Consider the following 27,963-nt stretch of genomic DNA (forward strand, 5'->3'; position numbering starts at 1 on the left):
ATATAAACTTTCACTAAATAAGGTTAATAGAACTTTCTAAAATCGTTACACATTTTTTGGAGCATCAGAAAAACATACAAAATATTAAGAAAACTAGACAGCCTTCCAATGTTTAAAGTATGTTTCTCTTCAGGATTTTTTTTTTCCTATATATATCTTGTTAACAAACTTTAAATACATTATTTTGTGACTAATGCATATGATCAGATGGAAATGGCTATAAAACATGTTTATACACAGGGAGGTTTTCTTCTGGTGGGAGTGAGACGTCTGCACAGCCTGTTGGGAATATCCAGGCACTTTAGGGAAAAGAGGGAAATGCATTTAGACTACAGTGAAGTTGAAGTAGAGTAAGCATTGATCATGTCCAGGATAATGATGCACAAACCTACACAAACTTAAGGAAAATTAACTGTAAAAATACCCAAATTCAGAAAAGGTTGGGACAGAAAATGCAAGAAATAGATAACTAAAATTAAATAAAAGGACATAGTTCATTGCATTTACTTTGACTTTACCAAAAAATGTCATGTTTTGTCTGTTCAACTTCATTTTATTAAAAAAAAAATCCCACTTAGAAAATTTGTCATTTAAAGATACATACCAAGAGCATATCAAGCGTTTGAGTGTTTTAGATTTTTAGACATCACTGTACATTTTTTTCCAAATTCTCCACATATTAATCTATGAGGACAGATCTTCAATGCAAATGGACCAGTCCAGTACATTCACCCTCTTTTTTCAGAGCCATGGCTTTGAAATGTGTGCAGTTTGTGCATTTTCACTTCGTCTTGTTGAAAAAGCTCAGATCCTGGCTTTTGGACCTGCTGGTTACAGTCTAGATGACCCTTTTGATTTTTGGCCCAGAGCTCACAGTGTACATTTCTTCCAAACATATCTGTGGGGTGGTATTTATTTTATATTTATTAACAAATGAAATTAAAGTTGACCAGACAAAACATGAAATAACCTGGGTTCATAGTGATTGCAACTTAAAACAAAAATTTAAGAAACACTGTTTATTAATTTGCATGTTCCTTTCCTGTCCCAACTTGTTTGAACAGACAGGATACTCTGCCACATCAGATAACAAGCTTCTTTGATTAATCTTGTAGTTGATTTTTATCTTTTTTTTCTATTTGATTAAATGCATATATTATCAGCTGTAGCTGTAGTACTGCTTCCAAGCTGTTAAATTCACACAGAGCTAACACTAATGCTAAAGTTTTTCAATGCATCAAGATATTTTTATCCCATGTCTACCGGGACTTATTTGCACCTCAAAGGTGAGATGTGGTATTTTTAAATATTAAAAAAATATCTCCCTCAATGATTCATTTATGAGCTGTGGGTTTTATCACATTTCTCAAATGTGTCTATCTAAATGAGTGGCTCAAGGGAGGGTTACGACTTTAATTACTTTTAGTTTACAGAGTTTTAATTAGATACAAATGAGTCAAGCAATTATCTGAAAAGCAAAACTGTGTATTTTGAATTAACTTCTGATCGAATACGTACTATATGTGGTATCTGGGACCTTAGACAATGAGATATTAAAGCCAATCTTAATAAAACACAAATGTATAGCACTGCTACAGAGCAGCAGCAAGATATACACTAAGCAATATTTATTTTTGATAGTGTTATTTTCAATGGACTGGGTCAATAGAGTAAATAAAAAGGCACTCAGTAAAACACAGTCAATAGTCTAACTCCTGAGATCAGATCTGAAGAAGGGACTATTGCCTTGGGTAAACTGATTATAATAACTTGACTGACGTGTTTAAAAGTGATGTGATTTATTATGTTAGGACCGATACTGTATCTGTAATCCATGTCCTTATGAGACTGCCCTCAGTAATACATTATGGATGAATCAATAATCAGCAGCGAGCCACAGACTGCAGCAAAGAGGACTGGCCAGCCTGGGGCCTGGAGTATTAGACATATGCAAATAAATATAAAGCTAACCAGAAATGTGCAAATTCCACATTTCACAATAATGTTTTATTAAAACCCAATTGCACAGCACAAGCACAACTTACATTCAACAATATTCATCTCTGCAAAATGATATGGTGATATTAATAATGCAACTAGATGAAATCGAAGGTTTTTAATTGTTCTGGTTGTTTCTAAGCACTGTCCGTCAATGGAATTATAAGCACGTCTGAAATAAATAAAAAGTGTCACTCAACAGCATACATATATTCAATAGTTTTACAGTAAATAATTTAAAAGTAAATCTTTAGTATAAATGTCTTAAAAGTGCGTGCACAGTTTATACAAAAAAGAGAGCTCTATACACATCAACACTTTTTACATTCCACATCTAACACAGAGAACATTCAAAGGCACAGAACTTCACTTCAAAACGATTAAAAATAAATTCAGTCATAAAAGTATTTCAAGTAATCTGACATTTGCAAAAAGAGTTTGGTCAAAAGAATAAAAAAAAAACAATAGAACAGACTTGGTTTTGTACCAAAAATAATACAATTAATTTAATACCATGACTTAAAATTTGAGCACAATGAATCACTTTTACATGTAAACTATTAAGTGAGGAAATTAAAAATTCGGCTAAACTTGGTGGTGGTAGCTTTCCTTGTCATGTACTGTACATGTAATATAGGCCTAATAATAAAAACAAAATGATATTATTACTAGACTTCATTAACAAACGTCAACCACGTGATCAAATGGGTTGATTTACACTGCTTCATTTTCATGTTGGACCTGCACATTTTTGGCACTTTAGTTTTTTTTAATGGTCCAGATCAATCATACATTGCAATAAATACAAAATAAGAATATAAAAAATCTCACAAGTTTACATAAAGTTAATGTAACAGGTAGATTAAACATAGTAATCTGCTGAAATCGATCAATGTAAAACCCAAACTATAGAATTAGCCCAAATGTAATAAAACGTTCAGTAGTATGTTAAAATAAGTGATAAAAGTGCTTTGCCAGAGCTAAACACCAAAAATCCATGAGGGAAGTATGGCATAGTCTGCACAAAAAAATTATATATCACAACATATCACACCTGGCATTGTTTATTATACTGTATGTCTAACTATTTTTTTTATACATACTTAACTGAATTAGTCAAATGGAATCATACTTAAACAGAGTTTCACTCAAGAAGAAAGATTGCATAATAATGGCAATACCTCATGAAATTTAAAAAGTGCATATCCATGTTTTTAACATTATCTTTGCTTCATTTCCTCTGATCTTGACTAAACTATTCTTCTTATATTCATTTATAGACTTGAATAAATAAACTTAGAACTCTGTTCACTGAGTATGCTGTAATGAGTTTCAAAGAAATACTGTTTTAATGGAATTAAAAGCTAAAACAAAAGCTTTTAGAAATGGCCCTTAGTAAAATGGCTAAAAAATAAGTGTATTTAAGATACTGGTTAAAACTATCCACAGATAAATACGTACATATTTGTATACTTCTTTAGAAAAGGGAAAAAAGTACCATTGAGCACGCCTTTACAGATAATATAATAACAATAAATCACGTTACGTCACACGAGCTAGAATGATGCATTTACAAATGTAGGCCTATAGTAGCACAAAATGTTCAAAGCACTGTATTCATGCATCCCTGAAACGTTAACTGTTACAGTCCGGTTAACTGGACAGTACATTGGTTCCACTTATAGTTCAACTTCTTATTCTTATACACTGTAGTTTTTAATCAGTCCAAATGAAAACAAAAAGAAAACTAACAATATCAGCAGCAACATTAGCAAGATAATGGATCTGTATATCAGCGAGCCGCCTGGGTTCGCAATCAAAAGCAAATCTAAAGCAAATAAGTCCTAAATTCAGTGCAAATATACAGAGTGAACCTTTCACATACATGTACCTATACTTACACCCGGAAAAGAGAAAGAAAAATGACAGCTACTGTGTGATGTACCTGCGTGAGTCTCTGCTCTCAATGACACACACGTATTACATCTTCTCTTCATTACACATCTTCACAACATGACACGGGTGCACAACATGCCCTGCACCTTCTCAAACGATGATTCAGTTACTGGCCCTACGTCTGTGAAGATGATAATTATATTAGTAATGATGATATAATAATATTTTTTTTTAGAACACCATTCAGATCATATTAACAAACAAACAAACAAAAAGAATGAGTATCATATAAAAGTCCTGTAAATGAAATACTCAATTATTATTATTACAGTTGTAAGAAAGGAATTATGCAGAATGTGCACATAACATTCTCTACCACAAGATTCTCTCACCATGGTCAATCGTCTCATTGTCATTATCACAAGTAATTCTTAGTTCAGCTACTGTACTCTCTCTCTCTCTCTCACTCACTGAAATACAGTTGTAAAATTGTAAAGATGATAAATATATACGTCTAATTATCTTAAATATGTAATTATCTTTTGATAAAAGGTTCAACAAAAGTAAAAAATGAATAAGGAAGAGTGCGTGAAGCACTGCAGAACTCTGAATATGTATTAGTCCTTCTTCTCTTCCTCCATGTCGTCCTCAGACTGCGCTCCCTTATGGCTGAGTTTTTCCAGCGTGGAGGAAGATGGGAGAGACTCCTGATCGCTTCCGTCAGTCTTTCTCTTGGTGGTCTCCTGCACAAACTCCTGAATCTCCACCGGGAGCCGGCGGAACTTGTCCTGATACTCCTGATCCAGTTCGTTTTGCAGCTGCAAGCACATTTCATCACATCCATTAGCTACAAACTGAACACGCGCATTGTGTTAAAACTACAGAAAATGACAGTGGCCCTTCATCAGCAGCATTTACACTTCACCAAACAATAAGATAACAAAAGTACCTAATGCTGCTTTTCCTTTTCTTTAAATTGAATTCCTCAGCATGCAAATTATTCTAATAATTGGCTTTACTGTGCTTCTGGGATAATTCCTACAAAGCCAAATACATTTATTTTAGAAACAGAGTGGTCTGATACATGTAAACTATGAGGTATAGAAACGATTTATTCTGTTAAACTTGGTGGTGGTAGTTGTCCTTGCCATACTGTACATATCAGTGTACATATCATCTGGGACTAATAATAAAAATACAATTATATGACGGTATTAATATACTTGATTACATTGCTTCATGTTCTGAGGATTCATGTTGGATCTGCAAAACTCTAATCCCTTTTTCTTTTTCTTCATACTGATTTCTACAAAGTCAATTCAATTCATTCTAATATAGAGTGTTCTGGTAGGTTTTCTGACAGCCACATTTTTCTGACAGCTTTTGCTGGATACCTGGCAACCCTGGCCTTGCTAATGCCGCTGATGCGAGAGTCACGGATAACATGAAAATTTCTGAATGTCAAACTCAGTCTTCATCTGCTCATTCACACACTCACATCTCTAATCCAAAGAAGCACAGAATTAGACATTAAGAGAGCTGGTGAGCTAAAAGATAGCACAACAGAGTCATTTTCAAAATCACCAGATTAGGAGAAAAAAAAAATAAGAGATCACTTGAAAATGATGAGTTTCTTTGATTTTACCAAATTGAAACCTCTGGAATATAATCAAGATAAAGATGGATGATCACAAGCAATCAAACCAAGCTGAACCGCTTAAATTTTTGCACCAGGAGTGGCACAAAGTTATCCAAAAGCAGTGTGTTAGACTGGTGGAGGAGAACATACCAAGATGCATAAAAACTGTGAATAACAACCAGGGTTATTCCACCAAATAATGATTTCTGAACTCTTAAAACTTTATGAATATGAACTTGTTTTCTTTGCATTATTTCAGGTCTGAAAGCTCTGCATCTTTTTTGTTATTTCACCCATTTCTAATTTTCTGCAAATAAATGCTCTAAATCACAATATTTTTATTTGGAATTTAGGAGAAATGTTGTGCGTAGTTTATAGAATAAAAACAACAATGTTCATTTTACTCAAACATATACCTATAAATAGCAAAATCAGAGAAACTGATTCAGAAGCGGTCTCTTAATTTTTTTCAGAGCTGTATATGTTACCACTGGGCACTAGGGTATAAGAAAATGTGGAAATAACCCATTTGGCCCAGCAGTTATATATAAGCTGCAAGCACTTTTCATCATATCTGTTACAATATGAAAATGTAGATTATGTAAAAACTACAGAAAATGACGATGGCCTTTCGCAGCATTTACACTTGACCAAACAATCAGGCAACTGGGCAATTCAAGATGTTTCTCAGAATGATTTGTTCTAGCCTGACATCCTTAATCATGGACATTACAGTTTGTAAAAGGTCACAGTACACGTGTCAAGCACAAACAGACACAACATTTCAAAAGCTTTTGGCTTTTGGTGGGAAAAGTGTTTGAGATAGGGCAGATGAAAGCTTTAGGAGGATTAAACCGAATCTGCTAGAATAACAAAAAAGGTCCCACTAATGCTGCATACAGACACAAAAGAGCTTCAAAACTCTTTTTTTTTAAAATCAGTAACTACCTTTTGTTTATTGAAATGCTGGAGATTCTCTTAAAAAGATCAGCTGAACACAAAATACTGAATGAACAGCAGAAATGAACAGCACACTGGTCACTCTTCACTGACATAGTGATGAATGCTACAGTATTGACAGCAGCAGATCAATATCCATTCACTGTGATTTAACCATGTTCTCTTTAAAGCAGCACCATCCAGCAACTGCTGCCCAAAGCAGCCCATTTCCACACACAGATTCGATTTGGTTCAAAACTTGACCCAATGACAACTGTGTCATTACTCTAGAGAGCGTAGACTCGTTACTTTATCATGTGCACCTACCCTGTATCTACTCACACTGACCTTTTTATCAGACATACCAATACATTGTATAGCTGTAACTAGAGGTGGGCGATATGGCTCTAAAATAATATCATATTATTTCAGGGTATTTTTGCGATAACGATATACTTGGCGATACAGGAAAAAAGAAAAATAATTAATTAATTTCATTAATATAGTATAAGAGTATGACAGCATAATCATAATGTGGCAAAATAAATAATATAGCATAAAATAATATAATGCAGCAAAAAATATTGCAGAATATTTAGCGCTTGCATATAAACTGCAAACTAAAACAGTTATACAATAAATACAAATAATAGATATGGATATGGATGGATATGGAAACGATATGGATTTTTAATATCACGATATTTCTGTGTCACGATATATTGTATACGATATAATATTGCCCACCCCTAGCTGTAACATTGCTGACCTTAGCTGTACAATTCATCAAACTCCCTGCAACTAAATGTCTGTCAAAGCGCTATCACAGAACCACTGCTGACTAGATCTGATCTAGGTGGTGGATCAGTCTCAGAACAGTTAATCTCATGCCAGGTTTCTATTCAAACATTTTGGAATTTGGTAATTATGCAAGTTATGCAGGATTACAATATTTCAGCATAAAAATGCGAAACAAGTAGTAGAAACAGCCACTAAAGTTATGCAACTAAATATATAAAATAAATAAAAGTTGGCAGGAGTTAAATTCTTTTTTAATCAGGAAACTCTACATTAATGTCGAGTTTCCTGATTAAAAAAGAATTTAACTGCTGCCAGCTTTTATTTATTTTCACAGTCAATTGCAGTCTTTTTTTGCAACCTAAGAGACAGCATTGCAGACAGGATGACCAGTGTCCAGCTAATGAGAGCTGAAATCTCTGTGCCACCTTGAAGAAGTGCAGCACTCACTTGAGAGAGCCAGCTCACCAGATAATACTGGGAGAGCACTGCAGAAACATTTTCAGACTATCCTCTGGTTCAGAATGCATTTCAGAATGTCTATAGCAACCTTTGAAAAGCTGTGCGTGTGGCATGATCGAATCAACCGTAGGGCTAGTCGTTTCCAGTCACTTTTCATAGGAGAATCACCATTGCTTTATACAAGCTGGACACTCGAAACTTCTTGAATTATGAAAACATGGTTGGAATTTCAGACATAACCCTATTTTGATTCAAATCCAACCTAACTGCATGTTATCAGCTCAAAAAATTGCTGATGTATTTTCAAACCGTCACAGATTTAACTCACTCTGCTCATAGGTATAGGGTATAGGGTATAGTATAAAGTAGTATATGGAGTATATAATAATATAGAGACTATTGTTTAGTATATGTAAGTATAGCAAGTACAGAGTAGTATTAACAGTATAGGGTATTCTAGAATAATATAGAGAGCACTGGGTAGTATATGTAAGTATAGAAAATACCGAGTAGTACAATAGTATGAGAGGTATGGTTTAAAATAGCTTAGTACAGAAAGTATAGGGTAGTATAGGAAGTATATGATAGTATAGGAAGTATAGGGTAGTATGATAGTATAGGAAGTTCAGTGTAAAACAGGATAGTACAGAGAGCACAGGGTAGTACAGGAAATATTGTGTAGTATAGAGAGTATAGGGTAGTATTATGAGTATGGGGTAGTATAGGAAGTATAGGACGTTAAGTGTAAAATAGCTTAGTACAGAGAGCACAAGGTAGTACAGGAAATATAGTGTAGTATAAAGGGTATAGGGTAGTATAGAGAGTATAGAGTAGTGCAGTGAGTACAAGGTAGTATAGGAAGTATAGGGTAGTATAGAGTAGTATATGGTATTATAGTAAGTATAGGGTAGTATTGAGAGTACAAGGAAGTATAGGAAGTATAGGGTAGTATAGAGTAGTATATGGTATTATAGTAAGTATAGGGTAGTATTGAGAGTATAAGGTAGTATAGAGATTATAGGGTAATTTATGAAGTATAAGGTAGTACAGAGGCTATAGGGTAGTTTAGGAAGTATAGGGTTGTATATGAAGTATAGGGCAGTATAGAGAGTATAGGGTAGTATAGAACGTATAAGGTAGTATAGAGAGTATAGGGTAGTATAAGAAGTGTTATGTAGTATAGAAAGTAGAGGCTAGTATATGAAGTAAGGGGTAGTATAAGAAGTATAGTGTAGTACAGGAAGTATAGTGTAGTACAGGAAGTATATAATATTATAGGAAGTATAGGAGGTATAGGGTAGTTTAGAAAGTATAGTTTAGTATTGGTAGTATAGGAGGTATAGGGTAGTTTAGAAAGTATAGTTTAGTATTGGCAATATAGGTTAGTATAGGGAGTATAGGTTAATTGGGAAAGGTTTGGTGTTACATATAATTACATGTTTATTTCGAATCTATAATTTATGTTCATAACTGCAGCAAATATTGCGGCCCAACAACTTTGTTCATACTTTCATAAGAACCACATTTATGAAAAATTCTAATCATGATTCAGGTCCCATCACAGCACTGAGCCAGGTCTAATTAAGATAGAAATTATCTTTATCTTGCCTCTTATCAAGGCTGCACGCATATATCCCTGTTGGTGTTATTTGACCTCAGTGCAGCTTTTGATACAAAAGACCACACGTTCCACACATGGTTGGAATCTCAGGCATCGCTTAATCACGATTCAAATCCCAGCTAACTGAAGGTTATCAGTTCATAATGTTAAATATTGCATCTTCCAATTATACAGAATAAGATATGAAATCCCACAAGGCCCTATTTTAGGGCCATTATTATTGACACTACACACTTTGCCACTGGGCACAATTATAAGCATATATGGCAATAATTTCCACTGTGACGAATACATGGCCTGCAGGCAGGAATTTGTCTGATAAGCTTTCAATCTGGCCTGCCAAACAAATTTACAATCCATGTTCTCAACTGTGACTAAATGTGAAGTTTAGCCACTAACTGAAAGAAGTACATTCTCCCTAAACCACACAAACTGAGAAAGTGCCAAAGTCCAAAACAACCAGATTCTTAACTTAGGAGTGAGAAAGAACTTCTTCCAAACAGTGAAATCAACATGAGATCTGATTCAGAAAGAGAACTAATTTAGCTAATTGATCTGGGAATCACTGTGGTACTGGAGTACACTGGAGTACACTGTGATAATAAAGCTTAGTATTATAGTTATTACTAATAATAAAAATGTATTTGGTCACAGCATATCTTTCCTTTTATTTTTTACTGCTGCCTCTTTAAGACAGAACACAATGTTCTCCAGAAATATTAGCTAGCACAGTTTGTGCACTTTAAGTACCTGCAGTTTAAAAAAAACTAAGACTGAACACAACAAACCTATTAGGAGGTTATTATATCATGGCTGTAAGTAGCGTTAGCTGAGGGTTAGACAACTGGGCCTCTGACCAACACTGTTATCAGTCAGAAAAAAGCGTCATTCGTTGGTCAGTCAGTTGGGCCAGACCCCTTGGAATTGTGTAATATGTGGAGTTGCTTACTTCTGGTCTAGACAAACAAAAAAGTTTTTTTTTTTTTTTTTTATAAATAAATAAATATATAAACACTAAAATATTAATGCTGATACTAATAAGCCACTTTGTCAGTTCTTTAGGAGCCAGTAGTGTTTCCACACTCTGTGGGAACGTCTGCACCTGAGGCCGCCCTGAGGCCTACAGGACTGGGGAAAGGGGGAGATCCTGCAGTTTACCACAGAACTGCTTATGAACTAATCAGACACTCAGCTGCACATATTAAAAAGGCAATTTAGCTCAAGACTGTAAGATTTTCACAGCAAATGAATGGATCACTATATGGATCTGTAGCAACATTTTGTGGGTCAAGGACGCTCTGTAAAGCTGTGGAAGTACGGTTCATTAGAGCTAAGTCGAGTTAATGATCCCGACAAGCCTAAGTTCTTAGATATTTACCCGTTTACGCAAAGACCCATGTAAATCAGCTGGAAGCAGCATCCGCCATTAACCATAGAAGACAGAACATCAGTGGTGAATAGTGGATGAAGCCATCTCCTCTTGATGGCTGACGAATTCGCGTACATCTGCAGTGTCATGATGCAACAAATGCTGAACATAATGTAATAGTACACAACAACAGTGTACTGTCACACAGCCACTCTTTGAGTGAGCCATACCGCTCCATCTGTCATCGAATAATCCACTCAAATATGAAAAGACAAACTGAAAGACAGACGCAATCACGCGTACATTCATCATCAAGTGAATTTCCCTCCTATAACATGACAACATTTTTTTTTACCCATATAACAAACATATACAGTTCCAGTCAAAAGTTTTAACACCTTCTTATTCAATGTTTTTATTTCATATTTTTTCCTACATTGTGAATGAATACTGAAGTCATCCAGACATATGAGGAGCACATAAGGAATCATGCATGTAGTAAATTAAAAGTGTTAAACAAACCAAAATAGTCTGTGAAGCATTTAGATGCTCTTATCTGGGGAGCTTGTGGGTTCTAAAGCAGGTAACTCTGATAAACTTTTCCTGTGCAACAGAGATAACACTCGATCTTCCTTTCTTGGGTGGTCCTGATGAGAGCCAGTTTCATCATTCATCATAATGTTTTTGTTGGTCTTTGAGACTGCACTCGACGATACTTTCAAAGCTGAACATTTTTCAGATTGACGGATCTTCATTCCTTAAAGTAATAATTTCTTTACTTTCTTTAGTAAGTTGTTCTTGTCATAATATGGATTAGAACATTACTCAAATAGGGTTATTCACTGTATACCTGTAACTCTACCTCTTCACAACTTTATAACTGATGCTCTCAAACACATTAAGAGGCAAGAAATTTAAGTGTTAACTGAAAGCCATTCTAAGCGACTCTCATTTGAGGACATTCCATTACTGCTTCTCTGCACCATATATGTATATATTTTTTAAACGTTGACCCTTTAGCCTTATATGGAGACACTGCCAGTACTATTTAGTGGTCACATGACGACATTATACTTAACTGATTAAAAACAAGATGGCGAGAATCCCAGGTAAAAGTTTCTACAGCCTGGTAAAAAAATTATAGATTTTTATGTTTGAAACTAGGTTATTTACTTTCTGTAGAAAGACAAAATTATTTTTTTGACTAATTGGGTCCTTCTGCTCTAAAATGGCAAGTTTTTTTTTTTTTTTGGTTTGCAAAAATGCTTCCTATACAAAGATACGTTAAGTTTCTATATTTTTTATACTTGTTAGGTACTCCTGAATAGAAAGAAGATATTAAAAATGCACAACAAGCTAAAGTCTGGGTCTCAGGAGGTTAAGGAGCTTAAATGAATTCAATATTTTAATTTATCAAGTTTATATATATAAACGATTTATATTAGTTATTAGATCCAACAGTTTTATCCCATATCACAATTTCTGTCCATATCATACACATGCTCAGGTCTTCTTCAGTTCCATAGAATGGAAGGTAATGGAACCAAAATATTTATGATATATACAGCCATTGGAGTCAAAGATGTGACACTATTTAAAGAGAAGAGTTAAACACTACCAGAGCTCAATAACGTACGTACCTTGGGTTTCTCGTCTATAATTTGCTGAAGGATGTTCTTGTGCGTCTCTACAAGCTTTTCATGTCTTTTTGTCTGAGCATCCTCCAGCTGTAGGAGTGATTAAATACAAACAATTAGAGAAAAATAAAGCAGATTAAAAACCATTTCAACAGCCTGTGGCCATGTGATCGCAGATGGTTCTCTGATAAAGAACATGCCATACCCTCTTGATGTGCTGCACCACTTCATTAACGTAGGATCTATTGATCTCCAGCTTCTCCCTGGAAGCACAGACAGTTGATAAAATTCCATTTGGAGCATTAATTGAATTCACCCGGAGATAATGCGGCCGATACCAGAACACATCCATTACATTTCTAGTCATGCTGAACTGTGAGAGAAACAACACACTGATTACTGATTATAACATCATATGACTACCTGATCTGGCTAGTAGGGGCAGCATCAAAAATAAGCAGATATTTTATATAGCATTTGTGATTCTAGAATAATGTTTATTCAGTATATAAATAATTTGTCAACTGTAGACTCTGATTCCAGCAGTAGATTTGGTCTTTTACTGCCATCTAGAGGCCACTTCATGCTCTGCAATACTCATTTAACCGACTGAATAACAAACAGGCCGTCATGTTTTCCTTGTGCAAATGTTAAATATTTGCACATGTAAATATTTTTATAATTTAACAGATACGAGGGATTCAGGCTTGCTCATAACATGTTAAACATTAAACCCAGATGCACCAATATGGGAACTCTGGACTGATGCCAATATCTGATGATTTCTTGGCACATACTGGTAATCTACATGTTCAAATGTTTGCAGACACCCCTTTTATTTAAATGCACTCAGCTACTTTAACTTTATACCCATAATAAAATACAGACGTGCAGATGCACACATACAGCTTGCCTAGTGCCTGTAGAAAACAAATGCCATAAGAATAAGGACACTCTGAACCAGATAGAAATGCAGCTTTTGGCAGGATTCCTGATGCCAGGTGTGGGCTAGAGGGGTATAATGCCCCTCAGCAGTAAGCTGTGGAACAGTCTGTTCTCTAGAATGATGGATTGCTCTCCACACAATACTTTTGGGGGTGAGTTGGGGAGTTGGAGATGAGATGAGGTGGTGATCAGCCAACATCCTGACATCAGTAATGCCTTCATCACTAAAGGCAATCAAACTCTCACAGCAGTGCTCCAAAATCTAATAGAAAGCTTCCTTGAAAAGTAGAAACAGTTACTCCAACAAAAGCTAGATAAACAATGGATGAGCTGGAATCCCAATACTTTTTTCCAGTCAGTATATAGTACCAGTTTAAAGTTTGGACATACCTTAAATTTACAGTTTTTTTTTCATTATTAAAGAAAATAAGGAAAAAAGTTATGCTAACTATGAAGAGAAACATATGGAATTATTTAATAAAAGAAAATGTGTTAAACAAATAAGAATAGGTTTTATATTTTACATTCTTCAAAGTAGCATCAAAGTAGTTTAAATGAAAGCTTTGCAGATCTTTGCATTTTTTATGAGGTAGAGTTACCTGGAATAGCTTTTAGTCAACAGATTAACTTTTTTAATTAAGTTAATTACTTTACTTAATTTATTGCCCTCTTAAAGAAGCATTAAACACTAAACTATTTTTTTCATTAATAGCTGAATTGTGTTCCTTTGCAGTAATGAAATATACCAGTCTTGTTTAAATGTTTTCTAAACCTTTCCTAACTTTTAAAAAAGGCTTTTACTGTGGTAATTTTCACCTCTGCAGCGCCCTCATGGGTTTAACTGTGCTATGGTATGCAGAGTTAATCAATAAATCTGACCCCCTGTTCGAATCCTGTTCATGTAGCTTGCCATTGGCTACCGGAGCCCTGAGAGAGCACAATTGGCCTTGCTCTCTCTGTGTGGGTAGATGGCGCTCTCTCCCTTCATCACTCCAAAGAGTGATGTCGATCAGCACAAGGTGTCTTTGAGCTGATGTATCAGAAACTATTTCCTCCGAGCGTATACAGTTAATAACCCTATTTGAGTAATGTTCTAATACATATTATGGCAAGAACTACTCAACTAATAAAGAAATTAATTACTTTAAGAAATGAACACTACTATTCGTTCTCTTAATCAATAAGCTTTGATAAATCAATAAAATATAAGTATAATAATAAAATAAAATTAAACATTTCTAGAACTTTGAAAATATCCTCAAGTGCAGTCACAAAGACCATCGAACATATTATGATGAAATTGGCTCTCATCAAGGAGACCAAGAGTTACCTTGGTTGCACAGGTAATCATCAGAGTTCAATAGAGTAACCAGCCTCAGAAAAAGTTAACAGCTCCCCAGATAAGTAAGATAAGAGTATTTTGGTTTGTTTAAGACTTTCAAGTTTGTTACATGATTTCGTATGTGTTCTTTTTTAGTCTGGATGACTTCAGTATCAATTCATTAATATAGTAAAATTTACAATGTAGGAAAAAGTAATGAGAAGGCGTGTCCAAACATTTAACTGGTACTATATACTGTATATAATATTTATATAAAATGAATAAAATGCATTTATTTAATCACAGCAGGCCAGAATGACCAACTAATCAGCTAATTCAGAGTGAAATAAATCTTTCATAAAAGATGGGTTTAAAATATCCCAGCATGTCTGTCTGATGTCTATAATTTTATAAGCAATTACCTGCTGATCCTGTTATGGTTTGTATATCACTGTGCATCACTAATTGCATCTATTGTTAGTCTGCTCACAGATTGCATTTGTACAGAACAACAAAGCTCTACTCACTCCTCCGTCAAGTGTTTCTCTTTTGATTTGGCTTCATTGAGCTTCTCTTGCCTCTTCTTGTCCATTTTCTTTTTCAGCTCTTTCTTTTCTCTGTGGACATCAATAAAGCAGTTAGTCGTATGTGCAGACTAGACTAAAGAACATCATAAATATTATACTTATGTACAGTTATCAGGCTTACTTTTCACACAAGTCCTTTAACTTCTTCATTTGGTTGCTTTGACTCTCCTCGGCTACCAGGGTCAGCTTCTCCATTAACTGTGACACATACGACAAAACCAAAAGCCTATTATTCAATTTAAAATTAAAAATTATTCTTTGTTTTAATAACAGCCTATTTTACCTGTACTATAATCACACTCTGTACAACATGTAGTGAGATTTGTACATTGACATTTTACTGTACATCCTGTACATTTGCATTCCTAGACACTATTGACACTTTATGGTACATCCTGTACATTCAAACTCCTGAACACTACTTACACTTAAATACAATACTTGCACACGTATATATTTAGTATTGCGATATCTGCTGATACCTGCTTTCATTTTTACCATGTTAATTCTGTATCACTGCACTATAGTTAGGTTACTTTTCTATATTCTTTATTACTGCATTACTGCACTACGGTACTTTCATACTTTGTATAGTTTTTGCATTTATATATTTTTGTAAATATTATTTGACCACTGTAGTAGGTGAGACACTTATCTGAGATTACAGCATTTTTTTAAATATATCTTAAAAGGTATATAGTTACGTTTTGAAGTCTCAGTTAACATCTATAATCTTATATTTCTTACTGTACCACCCCTATTATAGTTGTTTGTTTTTACTGTGTTGTATAACTTCTACTAGCTGTTAAATTCCCTTTGGGATCAAAAGTCTGGGATGAAGTCTGTCTTTCAGTCTGTCTGTCTAATTAAATTTATTACACTTCAGCTTAAAAACAGGTTACTGCATAGAAAGCAGCTCCACAGTGTCACATGTGTACTGGGAATGTGTCATAGAAGACATTACCACCCATAGTGGACAGTGCAGTGTGTGATAATGATTGTGACTGCTGACATCCAGCAGGTCAGTGTAGTGCTCCTTAGATATGCTCTTTAGTAGGGCCGCAACTAATGACTATTTTGGTAGTCGACTAATCTGCCGATTATTTTTTCGATTAGTCAACGATTATTTCTGCCGTCTCTAAAAACGATAGAAACAGAGGAACATGAGATTTAAATGCCATTTAAATATGTAAATTAACATGAAAATTACTGACATTTAATGATTTATCATGTAATCTGTTGTGTTTGCGCACTTTTGGAGACACAAACTAAGTCTCCCATTGCGCTTCTGTCCCCAGCACTTTGTGTAATGTGGTACTGTTACAAATGAACGATTATATCGACTAATCGTTGCAGCCCTACTCTTTAGATATGCGAAAAGTCATGGGACACGGCAGTTCCTGTTCCATGATAACTGGCATGTCAGTGTATAGCTCTCATGCCATTGCGGCAGAATGATCTGAAAGAGAGAGAGAGCGGTTTTTACTGCACCTGCTTGATGTGTTCTTTCTTCAGGTACTTCTCGCTGTAGTACTGCTCCTGCCTCAGGTTTAATAGCTGCTGCTGCTGCTGCTCTTTCAGCTCAGCCAGCTTCTGACCACACTCCTGGTCCAGGTTGGCCAGCTCCTGCTCAAAGAACGAGGCTCCATGCTCCGGGCTGGAGGAGAGACACCTGAGGAACACATCTCAGTTTGACTTCCATCAACCTTTACACTACTGGGTAGCAAACCTTCCCACTTTTAAAGAGTGAACAGAGTAAGAATGTGTGAATAAAGAGCAGAAGAAGCAGACCTACCTCTTCTTACCATCTCTTTTAGCAGATTTCTGTAACACAGCCCTTCTGCGCAGATAGTCGTGCTGAAACTCGTTGTATTTGGTTGTGTGCTCCTTGATCATTTCTGTGGTTTTCTTGTGATGCTTCTTCATCAGGTCCTTCATTTCTTTATAATGTCTCCTCTGCTCTCTGACAAACACCTTCTGCTGCTTTAGCTCCTCTAACGTATGAGCCTCCATCTCTAAGATGATACAAAGTTGAGAAGACTTTGATTAAATGGTCATATCATTAAATTTTATGAAAACAAGGCTGTGCAAAACAGGGCACTGCATATAGTGAGTGTCTCAGGCAGATACAGAAATGATTACAGGAGGGCCTGAGGGCATAAATGTATTTTCTTTCTGGCCTACAAAAAAAGCTCCTAGCTTTTAGGGTAGTTTACCTCTTGGTGAGAGATCAGCTGGAATTCCAGCTTCAGCAACCTTTGTTTTAGTTGTACAGCCCTCTAATATCGTAACAACTTAAACAAACAGCTCTGAAAAAAAGAGATCAGTTAAAAATGATGAGTTTCTTTGATTTTACTAAATTGAAAACGTCTGGAATATAATCAAGAGGAAGATGGATGATCACAAGCCATCAAACCAAGCTGAACTGCTAGAATTGTTGCACCAGGAGTGTCAAAATTATCCAAAATCAGTGTGTAAGACTGGTGGAGGAGAACATGCCAAGATGCATAAAAACTGAGACTAAAAAACAGGGTATTTCCAAATATTGATTTCTGAACTCTTTAAAACTTTATTAATATGAACTTGTTTTCTTTGCATTATTTGAGGTCTGAAAGCTCTGCATCTTTTTGTGTTATTTCAGCCATTTCTCATTTTCTGCAAATAAAAGCTCTAAATTACAATATTTCTATTTGGAATTTGGGAGAAATGTTGTCTGTAGGTTATAGAATGAAACAACAATGTTAATTTTACTCAAACAAAATCAAAGAAAATGATTCATAAACTGAAGTGTTTTTTTTTTAGAGCTGTACATCATAAAGTTTCATTCACCATTTTAGAAGACGATAAAGAAAGAGTATAGAAATACACCTGAGGAGAGATGAATTAGTATTCCAGCCAACTTTTCTTTTCATTTCTTTGGTCTCTTTATTTGGAATACAAATTAAAGCCACAAGTCCCTTAGATATTGACCTAATTTGGATTCCCTGACAGTCATTAGAGTTTCTAGTACAAGCAGTCACTGACCAGTGAGGACGCTCTGAATGAGATCTTCAGTCTTTGCCGCAGGTTTAGCTGATCCTGAAATACACACAAACACACACACACACACACACACACACACACACACACACACACACACACACACACACACACACACACACACACACACACACACATCCCTCTAGAGGTAAGTGTTGGGCATATTCAAGGTGACCACTCTTAATTTACCACCCTAGACAGAACAGTCATTACTGTACTAAGTGTTTATATGAACCAAGGATGTCTCGATCAGGAGCAGTGGACCATCTATTTTAACCTTGATCTAGTTATGTTCTTTTTCTTTTTTTTTTTGTTTAAGGCCAACGCCCTTATGTGTTGCTCACATAGGTGGAACATAGGTTATGTGGCTTCCAGGCTTGCATAGGCAATGTTTCTTGGCCTCAGTTCCCATTTGGAACCCCATGTGCAGTGTACAACTCAGATGGGGCCCATGTTTAATCCCTTCGTCACTGACCCTGATGGGCATCTTTATGCAGAGCCAACATGAAACCCATGAATAAAACAAACCTGGTTTGAAGTTGGGCTACCCATAATGGCCCCAGATAGTGTTCTCTAGGTGTCACACAATTGTTATACTGTGGTGTTATAATACCACATTATATAAGACCTTGTTTAATTTATTATGTAGCTGCATTATCTATAGAAACAGAGATTGGGGGCTTAGAGTGGTCCAGCAGATTAAGGCGCTGCCTGATCAGGAGACCACCAGTTAGAATCCTGTTCATGCAGCTTGCCATCGGCTACGGGAGCCTTGAGTGAGCACAATTGGCATTGCTCTCTCTGGGTGGGTAGATGGCGCTCTCTCCCCACATCACTCCAAAGGGTGGTCAACGCCTTGTGTATCAGAACCAAGTCGCTATCTTTCCTCCTACTAATGAGTGGGTTGGGCAATTGGCCATGTAAATTGGGAGAAAATGGGATAAAAATTAGAAATAAAATTATAAAAAAAAAAAAAGAAACAGAAATTGGTCAGACCTACATTCGCAGATATCAATCAACATCTGCAAATCTAAGGTACTTGGAACAAACTGGATCAGATAGAGACATCCCTGTGTTTATCTGTGTAATGGTGAGCAGTTTATGTTCACAGGTACCTGTAGGCTGAGGCTGTGGGGAGAGCTGGGAGGCCGGTTTGGGCGTGGCACTCGGAGCATGACTCAAGCCATTTTCTACAGGCACAGGTTTTGGCTCACTCTTCACCTCTGAGGCCTGCTCGACTCCAGGCTCAGTCTGGGAAAGAGAGAAGTTAGTAGAATTGAGGGAGGAAAATCTGCATTTTTTTAAATTGTGCATGTACACTGTCAGCCATAAAACTAATAAAACCATAAAAATCTCAAATAATTAAAAAACAACCTCCACATCCACACAATGCTAGTTTCTATTAGCACCCATTGATGTCACCTCCTATTAAAACCATGTGTGTGTATATATATATATATATATATATATATATATATATATATATATATATATATATATATATATATATATATATATATATATACTATATTAAGTAAGGTAATGGGTCAAAGAAAAGGCAGAAAAGTCGAGAAAAGCAGTTTGGAAAGTTCATTTAGATTTTTTTGACACACCCAATACTTCCTAGCCAATTAGAAAGCTCATTTGAATGTACTTTGATATCATATGGGAAAAACATGATAATTGTTTTTTGGTGTTTAAAGGTTTTAACCCTTCTGTCTTCAGTAACTATAATGAGGATTATACTACCTAAAATAAATAAATACAAAAAATAACCCACTCTCAGTTTTTAGTAGAATTATATCTATTATATGTGCAATATCTACATGTGCAATACTGAGTGTTCATGAGCAACTGATGTAAATCTTTTTTTTTAAAAGAGATCATTTTAATTAATTGATTTATAATGTTTATATTGTTAATACTTTGTTTGCTAAGGGATGTTAGGATGCTAAGGGATCATCTCATCTTATCTTAGATTTACTGAGCCTTCCTTAAAGGCATGCACAGCTTAAGCAGTTCTGCGGGGGAAGAACAGGATAAAATTCCTCCTAAAAGATGTGCAGATGTTTGGCAAATTTGGCAACCATTCTTAATATTTGTAGAAAACAGGGAATCTGGAAACGTGACCTGTTAAATCTAGACATATTATATAAAGCAGACATTTATTTTTTATTCTCTACTATCTCGTTGTGTACATATCTGTTTTTTATATATACATTTATTCTATGTATGTATTCCTTATTGATCTTTTCCTTTTTACATGCTTATATTTGTGCAAAGGGTTTCCTGTTTTTTATTATTATTATTATGCAGGTCTAAAGGGAGTGGTTTTGTGGGGAGGGATAGGATTAAAAGAGCACAGAAATGTTTGTATCCTGTACGTGCCAAAAATCTTCAATAAAACAGACTTTAATTTAAAAAATAAGAAGTGTAGGTCTGGTCCTCAGCTACAGGAAGTGGCTGGTTGAGGTTTTTACTGTAAAGTGGGTCCAACCAGCTATTGACTCCCAGGTTCACTTATTTTTTCCACTACCACTTTGAGCGTTGAATGAGTGTGTTTAATAAAGACCTGCAAGATCATGATATTTTGTGTTATTATTTTAGGCACATTATATTTGTACCCTTATACCCTTGACTTGGATGAAAATCAGATAATTTTATGACAAATTTATGCAGAAAACCATGAAATTCCACAGGGTTCCCATACTTTTTCTTGCCACTGTATTAACATTTTACATTCTGCCATGAATAAACCTGTAAAGAAACAAGCACTGCTGCTGATAACTGCTGCAAAGTAATAACCAGGCCCCACCTCTTTGGCATCCTTCTCCTCCTCTCCTTCCTCTAATGTCAGAGCAGCCAGCTGCTTGGATCTCTGCTCCATTAAGTTGACATATCTAATGGGGTTTGACAGGGCCTCGATGACATCTGTTCCAATAAGAAATGCACAGTCAGTTCATCACAAACATGGAGCATTTTATACAAATCAGAGCTTTCCCTGTTTACAAAAACTGACATCTCGTCATCATTTCCTGCATCATTTCCACACGGGCATCGTAATTGGCTTTCCCCCTGCTGTCTCCTAAGAATGGGACTAGAATGTTCCCCGCCACCGACGTTCTTAACGGGAAATGAGAGCCAGTCAAAAAGAAAGTGTGAAATAGTGCTGAAAAGGTCAGAGCTGTTTCCCCTGTACGCTCCTGTGGTTCAACACATTTTAAGTAAAATCGCACATGCTGAGCAGTGTTGGCCACAGGAAGTGCGAGTGTGTCCCACAAAGGTGCCTCACACCTTCATGTTGTAAATGGAGTTTTCCCTCTGAACCACTGGCACTGTGATCACGATAAAAAATTACACTCATACAAAACCATTCCTGATAAAAAGGCAATTATTACATGACAAATTCATTCTGGAGAGACTTACCTGCAAATGTATCTGGAACATAATCTTTGACTTCAATATAAACAAACAGAGCAGGAAGAGTCAGAGACTGGTTTTTCTCATTCCTCAATCCAATATATCGATAACCTGAAACAAAAAAGCACATGTATAATAATAATAATAATAATAATAAAAATATACTTTAGATTTTACATTCTTCAAAGGAGGCACCTCTTGTTTATTTCGTTGCTGTCCAATGAAAAACAAGTATCTTCATTTTTGTCGATTTTTAGTTTACTACATAATTTGAACACACTAATTGTCCCTCAGACTGTACCAAAATTTCTCGATGAAAGGACCAATAGAAATACTTAAAAATTGTACATTGACACTGAAAGTTTAGAAGGTTTTTTTTCTCTCCTGTAAAATTGCTGTTTTGTAGTTACTTGTTTTTCATTGAATAGCGACGATATACACTGCCTGGCCAAAAAAATAAGTCACCACCTGGATTTAACTAAGCAGATGATGTGGGGATACTACAGTTGGTCAGGTCTAGGTTCAGCAACAGTATGTGCTGAAAGAATGAAGTCAGCTGACTACCTGAATATACTGAATATAGACCAGGTTATTCCATCAATGGATTTTTTCTTCCCTGATGGCACGGCCTTATTCCAAGATGACAAAACCAGAATTCATTGGGGCTGGAATTGCGAAAGAGTGATTCAGGGAGCATGAGATCATCATTTTCACACATAGATTGTTCACCACAGACCTTAGAGTCCAGACCTTAATCTCATTGAGAATCTTTGGGATGTGCTGGAGAAGCGCTGCTTTGTGCAGTGGTCAGACTCTATCATCATCAATGCTGCAAGATCTTGCTGAAAAATTAATGCAACACTGGATCGAAATAAATCTTGTGACACTGCAGAAGCTTATCGAAACAGTGCCAAAGCAAATGCGTGACACAATCGAAGATAAAGGTGATCCAACAAAATACTAGGTTGTGTGACTTTTTTTTTGATGGCAACTTTTATTTTTTTGGCCAGGCAATGACTGCTCTAAATGTGGTTTTTAAAAAACAGGAAAAATCTACAGTACCTGGTCGAATGGCGGACACAGGAATTATCCGATGACCAATGAACTTTCCACCTTCCTCAAATACTGCTATTCTCAGGGAGGAAAGAGTGGGAAGAACCACCTGTTCAAAAAGAACAACAGTAAAATACAATAAAATATTTCTTTATTGTTTTGTATATCCTTAAATCTAACTTTCCAGTCAGACTCTCTACCTTTTTGAACACAATCGGCTCCTCATCCCACACCGGGTTGATGGCGTTGTTCTGGGACGTCTTCGTTTTGAATGCTTTCCGTCTAGTGTCGACTGGGAGGCCAAACATGTCAATCTCCACATACACGCCCACTTTCTTATCAGTGAGGAACTGTCCTGATATGATCTGATTGGAAGAAACAATAATAGCAAATTGGCAATGGGTCTTTAAATGTTGTACAAATATACATGTATAGAGTTGCTTTCACAAAAAAAAAAAAAACTTTGCAGAAGAAAAAATGTAAATTATTTTTTTAAGTCATTTTGTAGCTGCCGGATTCAAATTATGTAAAAATGTATGTCAAAATTATGCAAAAATGCTATATGCAGGGCATATAGTGATGGCATATATGTACACTTTAGGAAATACATGACATTTCATGTATAAAAATAATTTTTAAATATAGATAAATAGCAACAAGCAAAAAGTCAACATTTAAAAACATTTATCTATTAAAATCCCAGAGTCATTTTCAGCAGCCAGCAGAAGCGCTTAGCAGATGTGGATCTTCTTGAACTTGAAAAAGCATCCCAGGTGGTTCCTCATGAAACTGCTTGTGAGAATGCCAAGAGTTTGCAAAGCGGACTAGGGCACAGGGAGCTACTTTTTGAAGAATCTAAGAGAGTCAGATTTCTTGTGGGATTAGAAGATTTCACATGATGTAACCGACACATTAATGCCCTTTACTCATGTGAACTCTGAAGAATCAGGTGGGTTTGGACTGCACTTCCCATTTCACACCCATATACACACTACTCTACAGCTGGAAATGTTCCATGTAAGATGTTTTCTCACTCCAGCATGACTCAGCGTGGATTCTGTGTACACACTAACTTGGACACAACTTAGACCATGTACTAAAGGGGGCATCCCCATTAGAAGGGAAACATGGCGACACCCTTGCTCACTTCAATATAGGCATCCTTACTAGTGTTGCTTCATGTGCCTTATAATCCAGTAGCCTTATGTATGAGAATAGGCCAGAAAATGGACGTTTATTGATAGTGCACTTTATAATCTGGTGCAATAAATATGGTAAGAAGGGCTGTATTATATAAACAAAAAATACAATGTATTTTATAATGCTGTTGGATATGAAGATAATGATTTGATTAGTTTGACTGAAAAAAGACTAAAAATACCAAATTGATGGTTCTTCCCTGCTGCCCACTATCCATTCCTCAACCAACAAAATATAACAAAAGAAAAAAGACTCACATTCTGAATTAAAGTCAGTGTAAAGAGACACCTGGGCAGGTAAAAATGTCTGTTTAAAGAACAGACATTAAGCTCTAACCTTTATCGATAAGGTGTTGGCTACAATCCCATCCACTGTGCTCTCTGTGAAGGGGTCAAAGTGCTTGTCTGGTCGTCTCATAAATTCTGGCTTGAGTCTGTAGCCACTTTTCCCATTATACTCGTACATGCCCAGGTTCAGCTGCATGGACAGATCTGAGTGATAAAGATAAAAAGAGAAACAGATAAAGAAACACATTACAAGATACAGATTATTATATTTGGACCATGTTTGATCGTTTGATCTCTATATTTTACATATAATTGTAAATAAAATCTTAACAATGGCATATGTTACCTATTGTCTGGAAATTTAGTGCCACCAGCTGGCAGCCTGCGTTCCAGAACACTTGAGGCATGTAGTTGGAGGAGTCCACTCGAGTTCCTTTAGGGTAGATCCTACTGAGCTGAAGCTTGTTGTATCTTACAGCATTTAGGTTAAGGTTCACAGTGGAAACATTTAGCCTATTGTGACACTATTTTTATCGTTATTGTGAAACACAGAAGGGTGAAGACTAGTACATGTCTCCTCTGATACATGTGAAGTCAGCCACTGCCTCTTTTTGACCTGCTGTTGATGTACCATTACCGAGTAGCATCACAGCACACTCGGAGAAAAGGGCAGTGACTCGGTTCCGATACATCAGCTCACAGACGTCTTGTGCTGTGGACATCACCCTTTGGAGTGATGTGGAAAAAAAAGCATCATCTACCCACCCAGAGAGAGCAAAGCCATTTAAGCTCCGGTAGCCGATAACAAGATACATGAACAGGATTCAAACCGGCCATCTCCTAATCATAGTGGCTGAGCCTTAGTCCGCTGGACCACTCGGAGCCCACACTACATTTTTCTGAACATATTGTGAATATTAGGGTTACACAACATACTTTTTCAGGATCATCATTACCACCACATTACATCACATTGCAAGGATGTTAATTTTTCAGTTTTAGCACAACATTTGTGCAAAAAATTTCATGCTATATTTGCCCAATATTACTTATTTTACTCCAATTTTGGATATACATGGTGTACTCTTAACATGTTAGTAACATGTTAAAACAATGATTAAATGTAGTATTAATCCCTGTACTTTTTTTATATCACAGTATATATTGCATTATCTTTTTGTTCCTCACTTCTGTTTGTTCTACTGTACAGTTGTAGCAGATATAATCAATGCTTAAAAACCGTGATCAACAGAACATTTTCTTTTAAAGAATGAAATTAATCCTGTTTAAATGGAAAAATATCAATGTTGTAAGTTTTGTATAGTAATTAAATGACAGTTAATAAGAGAGTGCTGCTACAAAGGCGTTTTTGCTGCAATTTAAAATGATAAAATACTTTTGAAAATAACAGTTTTCTTACCTGGACTTTGCATTAATCTGTTATTTTTTTGCTAGTGAAGAACTATATTTTTCAATATAACTGCCTGTTTCACTCTGCATTTCTCTCTCTTTATTCCTGAATATTCTGAATACTATTCTTAACAATTAGGTACAAATTATGAAAGCAGAATAACTCTGGCTAATAACCACTGAAATTAGCATCATCAATCTCACGTGATAACGGTACAGTAAATCACTGACATAATTAAGCTTAACTTTTGTGCCTTTTATTCACACCACGATCAGCCAATGACTTGGACAGATTTAATTATTTGGGTCACAAGTGGGGCATAAAAAATGGATGTGCTTGTCCTCGTTTCTCCTCATGTGCCTAATCAGACACCCATATGGGTTACTGGCGGAGTGCTCTTATTAAAACATGAAGTGGTAGAAAGGGAAACGTGTCAGTGCATTCACTGCGGGTAGAAAGGATGCTCCACAAACTCCACGGGAGTCTTCGTGAGCTGCTCCAGAGCCTTGGTTTCCACAAACGATGACATTTGATAACTGCGGCTGACTTCTAAAAAAAACAAAAATAGGAACAGGTGTCAGTGTGTAGTTCTTCTCAGCAGGAGTACAAACTGTTCTCCATACAAAAAATATAATAATAATAATAATAACAATAATAATATATAATAATAATAATAATAATAATAATAATAATAATAATAATAATAACAATAATAAAAACAAGCACCACATGGAATTCTGCTCACTTTTTGAGGTCTCGAAGGAGTGGAACTTGGTAGGTTGGATGTAATTGACTAGAGTGGACATTTCCTCTGTTGCAAAGGCCTCTGAACCTGCTGTCCCCTGAAATAAAGCACATGCAGACCTATCAGATACTATGTGTTCAATTTAGAAATATGTAAAAGTATGTAAAAGTAAATAACTAGTACTCAGTTTGGCATATGGCTCAGAGTTTTCTTAAACTGACCAAGGTGTTAGGTTACCATAACACGAATATGGTGTTATTTCTGTCTTTTAGAGTTTCAAAATAAAAAAGGGAAAAGGCCCAAGGCAAAACGTGAGGCTGGTATATAATCAGTACTTCTGCCAAGTGGTAAAAACTTATAGTAGCATCCAAAACACCTTTAAATTCTGATTTGGGGTATTTTTACTCGTTTTTTGCAATGCTCCCAACATAGCATGCATGTTAAGTTGGAAGCATGTTAATGGGAGAGATGAGAGAGCGCCATATTCCCACTCAGAGACAACATAGCAAACTGTGCTCTCAGGCTCTGACTGCTGATGGTCAAGCTGCATAAGCCAGGATTTACACCCACAATTCTTGGGCCATAGTGTCCCAAAAAGGGCTAACAGGTGCGTGTCCACACATATTCAGATCATTAAAAATATATATATATATAAAAGTCTGCACTTGGTCACTTGAAACAATGCATGCATGTTTCTAGCTAGGCCTGTCACGATAAGATTTTTTTTAGAAATTATTGCGATACACAATGTTTTTGTAATTTTAAGACTATTAAATGCCACTGACAATGATAATAAAACAGCATGAAAAGCAATTAAACATATTTTAAAGACCAAAAAAAATAATTAATCATTTATTGTAATTAGTTTGGGAATTATATACTTATTTCTTCACCTACTTTAGTCCACACTGTGTGTATGTTATGGAGTCACAGTTATCGAAGCTTGACTGGCTAAAATACTGTTCACTGTTATTTATGTGAACAAACATACAAATAAACACTATAGACAATATCATGATTATTAAAAATTATTTAGGTCATTTTCATTTATTGTCGAATAAATCGATATTGTAATTATTGTGACAGGCCTATTTTTAGCTAATTTTTGTTTCATTATACAGTGAACTACATGAGCCCTTAAGCTACAATGTCTACACAAAGATAGCACAAGATTTCAGTATTCAACATATAAATAAACCTAAATACAGTTCCATTACGCAATATACAGCATTATGCTTTGTTTAGATTTAGAATCTATAATTTCATTACTTGTATAGTACACTATTTGGGGAGCAGTGTGATATTTGATGATTTTTTTCTGCGTGTTTCCTTTTTTCTTTGTGCTGTTTCCTCTGAATCCCCAGCTCTGAAACATCAGTTAAAAGGCAGTTGTGTTGTCCAGCATCACAATAGAAGTGCTGAGAAGAGAGAGCACCATCTACCATTTACTATTATCTTTCCCAAGCTCCAACTGTTGATAGTAAAGCAGCATGACTCAAGATTCAAACTGACAAAGTGTCTTAGCATCTTAGTCTGCTGTACCATTTAGACCATCTCTACACTGATTTGTATTAAAGATATTTAGGTTGGATAACT

General features: G+C 35.7%; 1 protein-coding gene across 2 annotated transcripts in view; it reads right to left on the reverse strand.

Annotated features, from left to right (window-relative positions):
* Positions 1 to 1,992: 1,992 nt before the first annotated feature.
* LOC103033987 (1-phosphatidylinositol 4,5-bisphosphate phosphodiesterase beta-1) overlaps positions 1,993 to 27,963 on the reverse strand; it is an 82,297-nt gene continuing 56,326 nt past the window's right edge. Inside the window, exons 16-32 of one of the 2 annotated variants that reach the window (XM_007257442.4) lie at positions 26,368 to 26,464; positions 26,087 to 26,171; positions 24,558 to 24,682; positions 24,261 to 24,415; positions 22,925 to 23,089; positions 22,734 to 22,833; positions 21,678 to 21,782; positions 21,067 to 21,182; positions 19,367 to 19,502; positions 18,237 to 18,290; positions 17,008 to 17,227; positions 16,704 to 16,884; positions 15,334 to 15,410; positions 15,153 to 15,242; positions 12,565 to 12,622; positions 12,363 to 12,449; positions 1,993 to 4,712 (exon numbers count right to left, since the gene is read on the reverse strand). In XM_007257442.4, coding sequence (XP_007257504.1) covers positions 4,512 to 4,712; positions 12,363 to 12,449; positions 12,565 to 12,622; positions 15,153 to 15,242; positions 15,334 to 15,410; positions 16,704 to 16,884; positions 17,008 to 17,227; positions 18,237 to 18,290; positions 19,367 to 19,502; positions 21,067 to 21,182; positions 21,678 to 21,782; positions 22,734 to 22,833; positions 22,925 to 23,089; positions 24,261 to 24,415; positions 24,558 to 24,682; positions 26,087 to 26,171; positions 26,368 to 26,464 — 2,052 coding nt within the window. In that variant the 3' untranslated portion in view covers positions 1,993 to 4,511. Of the gene's footprint in view, positions 4,713 to 12,362; positions 12,450 to 12,564; positions 12,623 to 15,152; positions 15,243 to 15,333; positions 15,411 to 16,703; positions 16,885 to 17,007; positions 17,228 to 18,236; positions 18,291 to 19,366; positions 19,503 to 21,066; positions 21,183 to 21,677; positions 21,783 to 22,733; positions 22,834 to 22,924; positions 23,090 to 24,260; positions 24,416 to 24,557; positions 24,683 to 26,086; positions 26,172 to 26,367; positions 26,465 to 27,963 lie in introns of those variants that run through there. The other variant, XM_007257443.4, reaches the window with a different exon arrangement.

The sequence above is a fragment of the Astyanax mexicanus genome, chromosome 14 (genome assembly GCF_023375975.1).
Source record: "Astyanax mexicanus isolate ESR-SI-001 chromosome 14, AstMex3_surface, whole genome shotgun sequence".
Lineage (NCBI taxonomy): Eukaryota > Metazoa > Chordata > Actinopteri > Characiformes > Acestrorhamphidae > Astyanax > Astyanax mexicanus.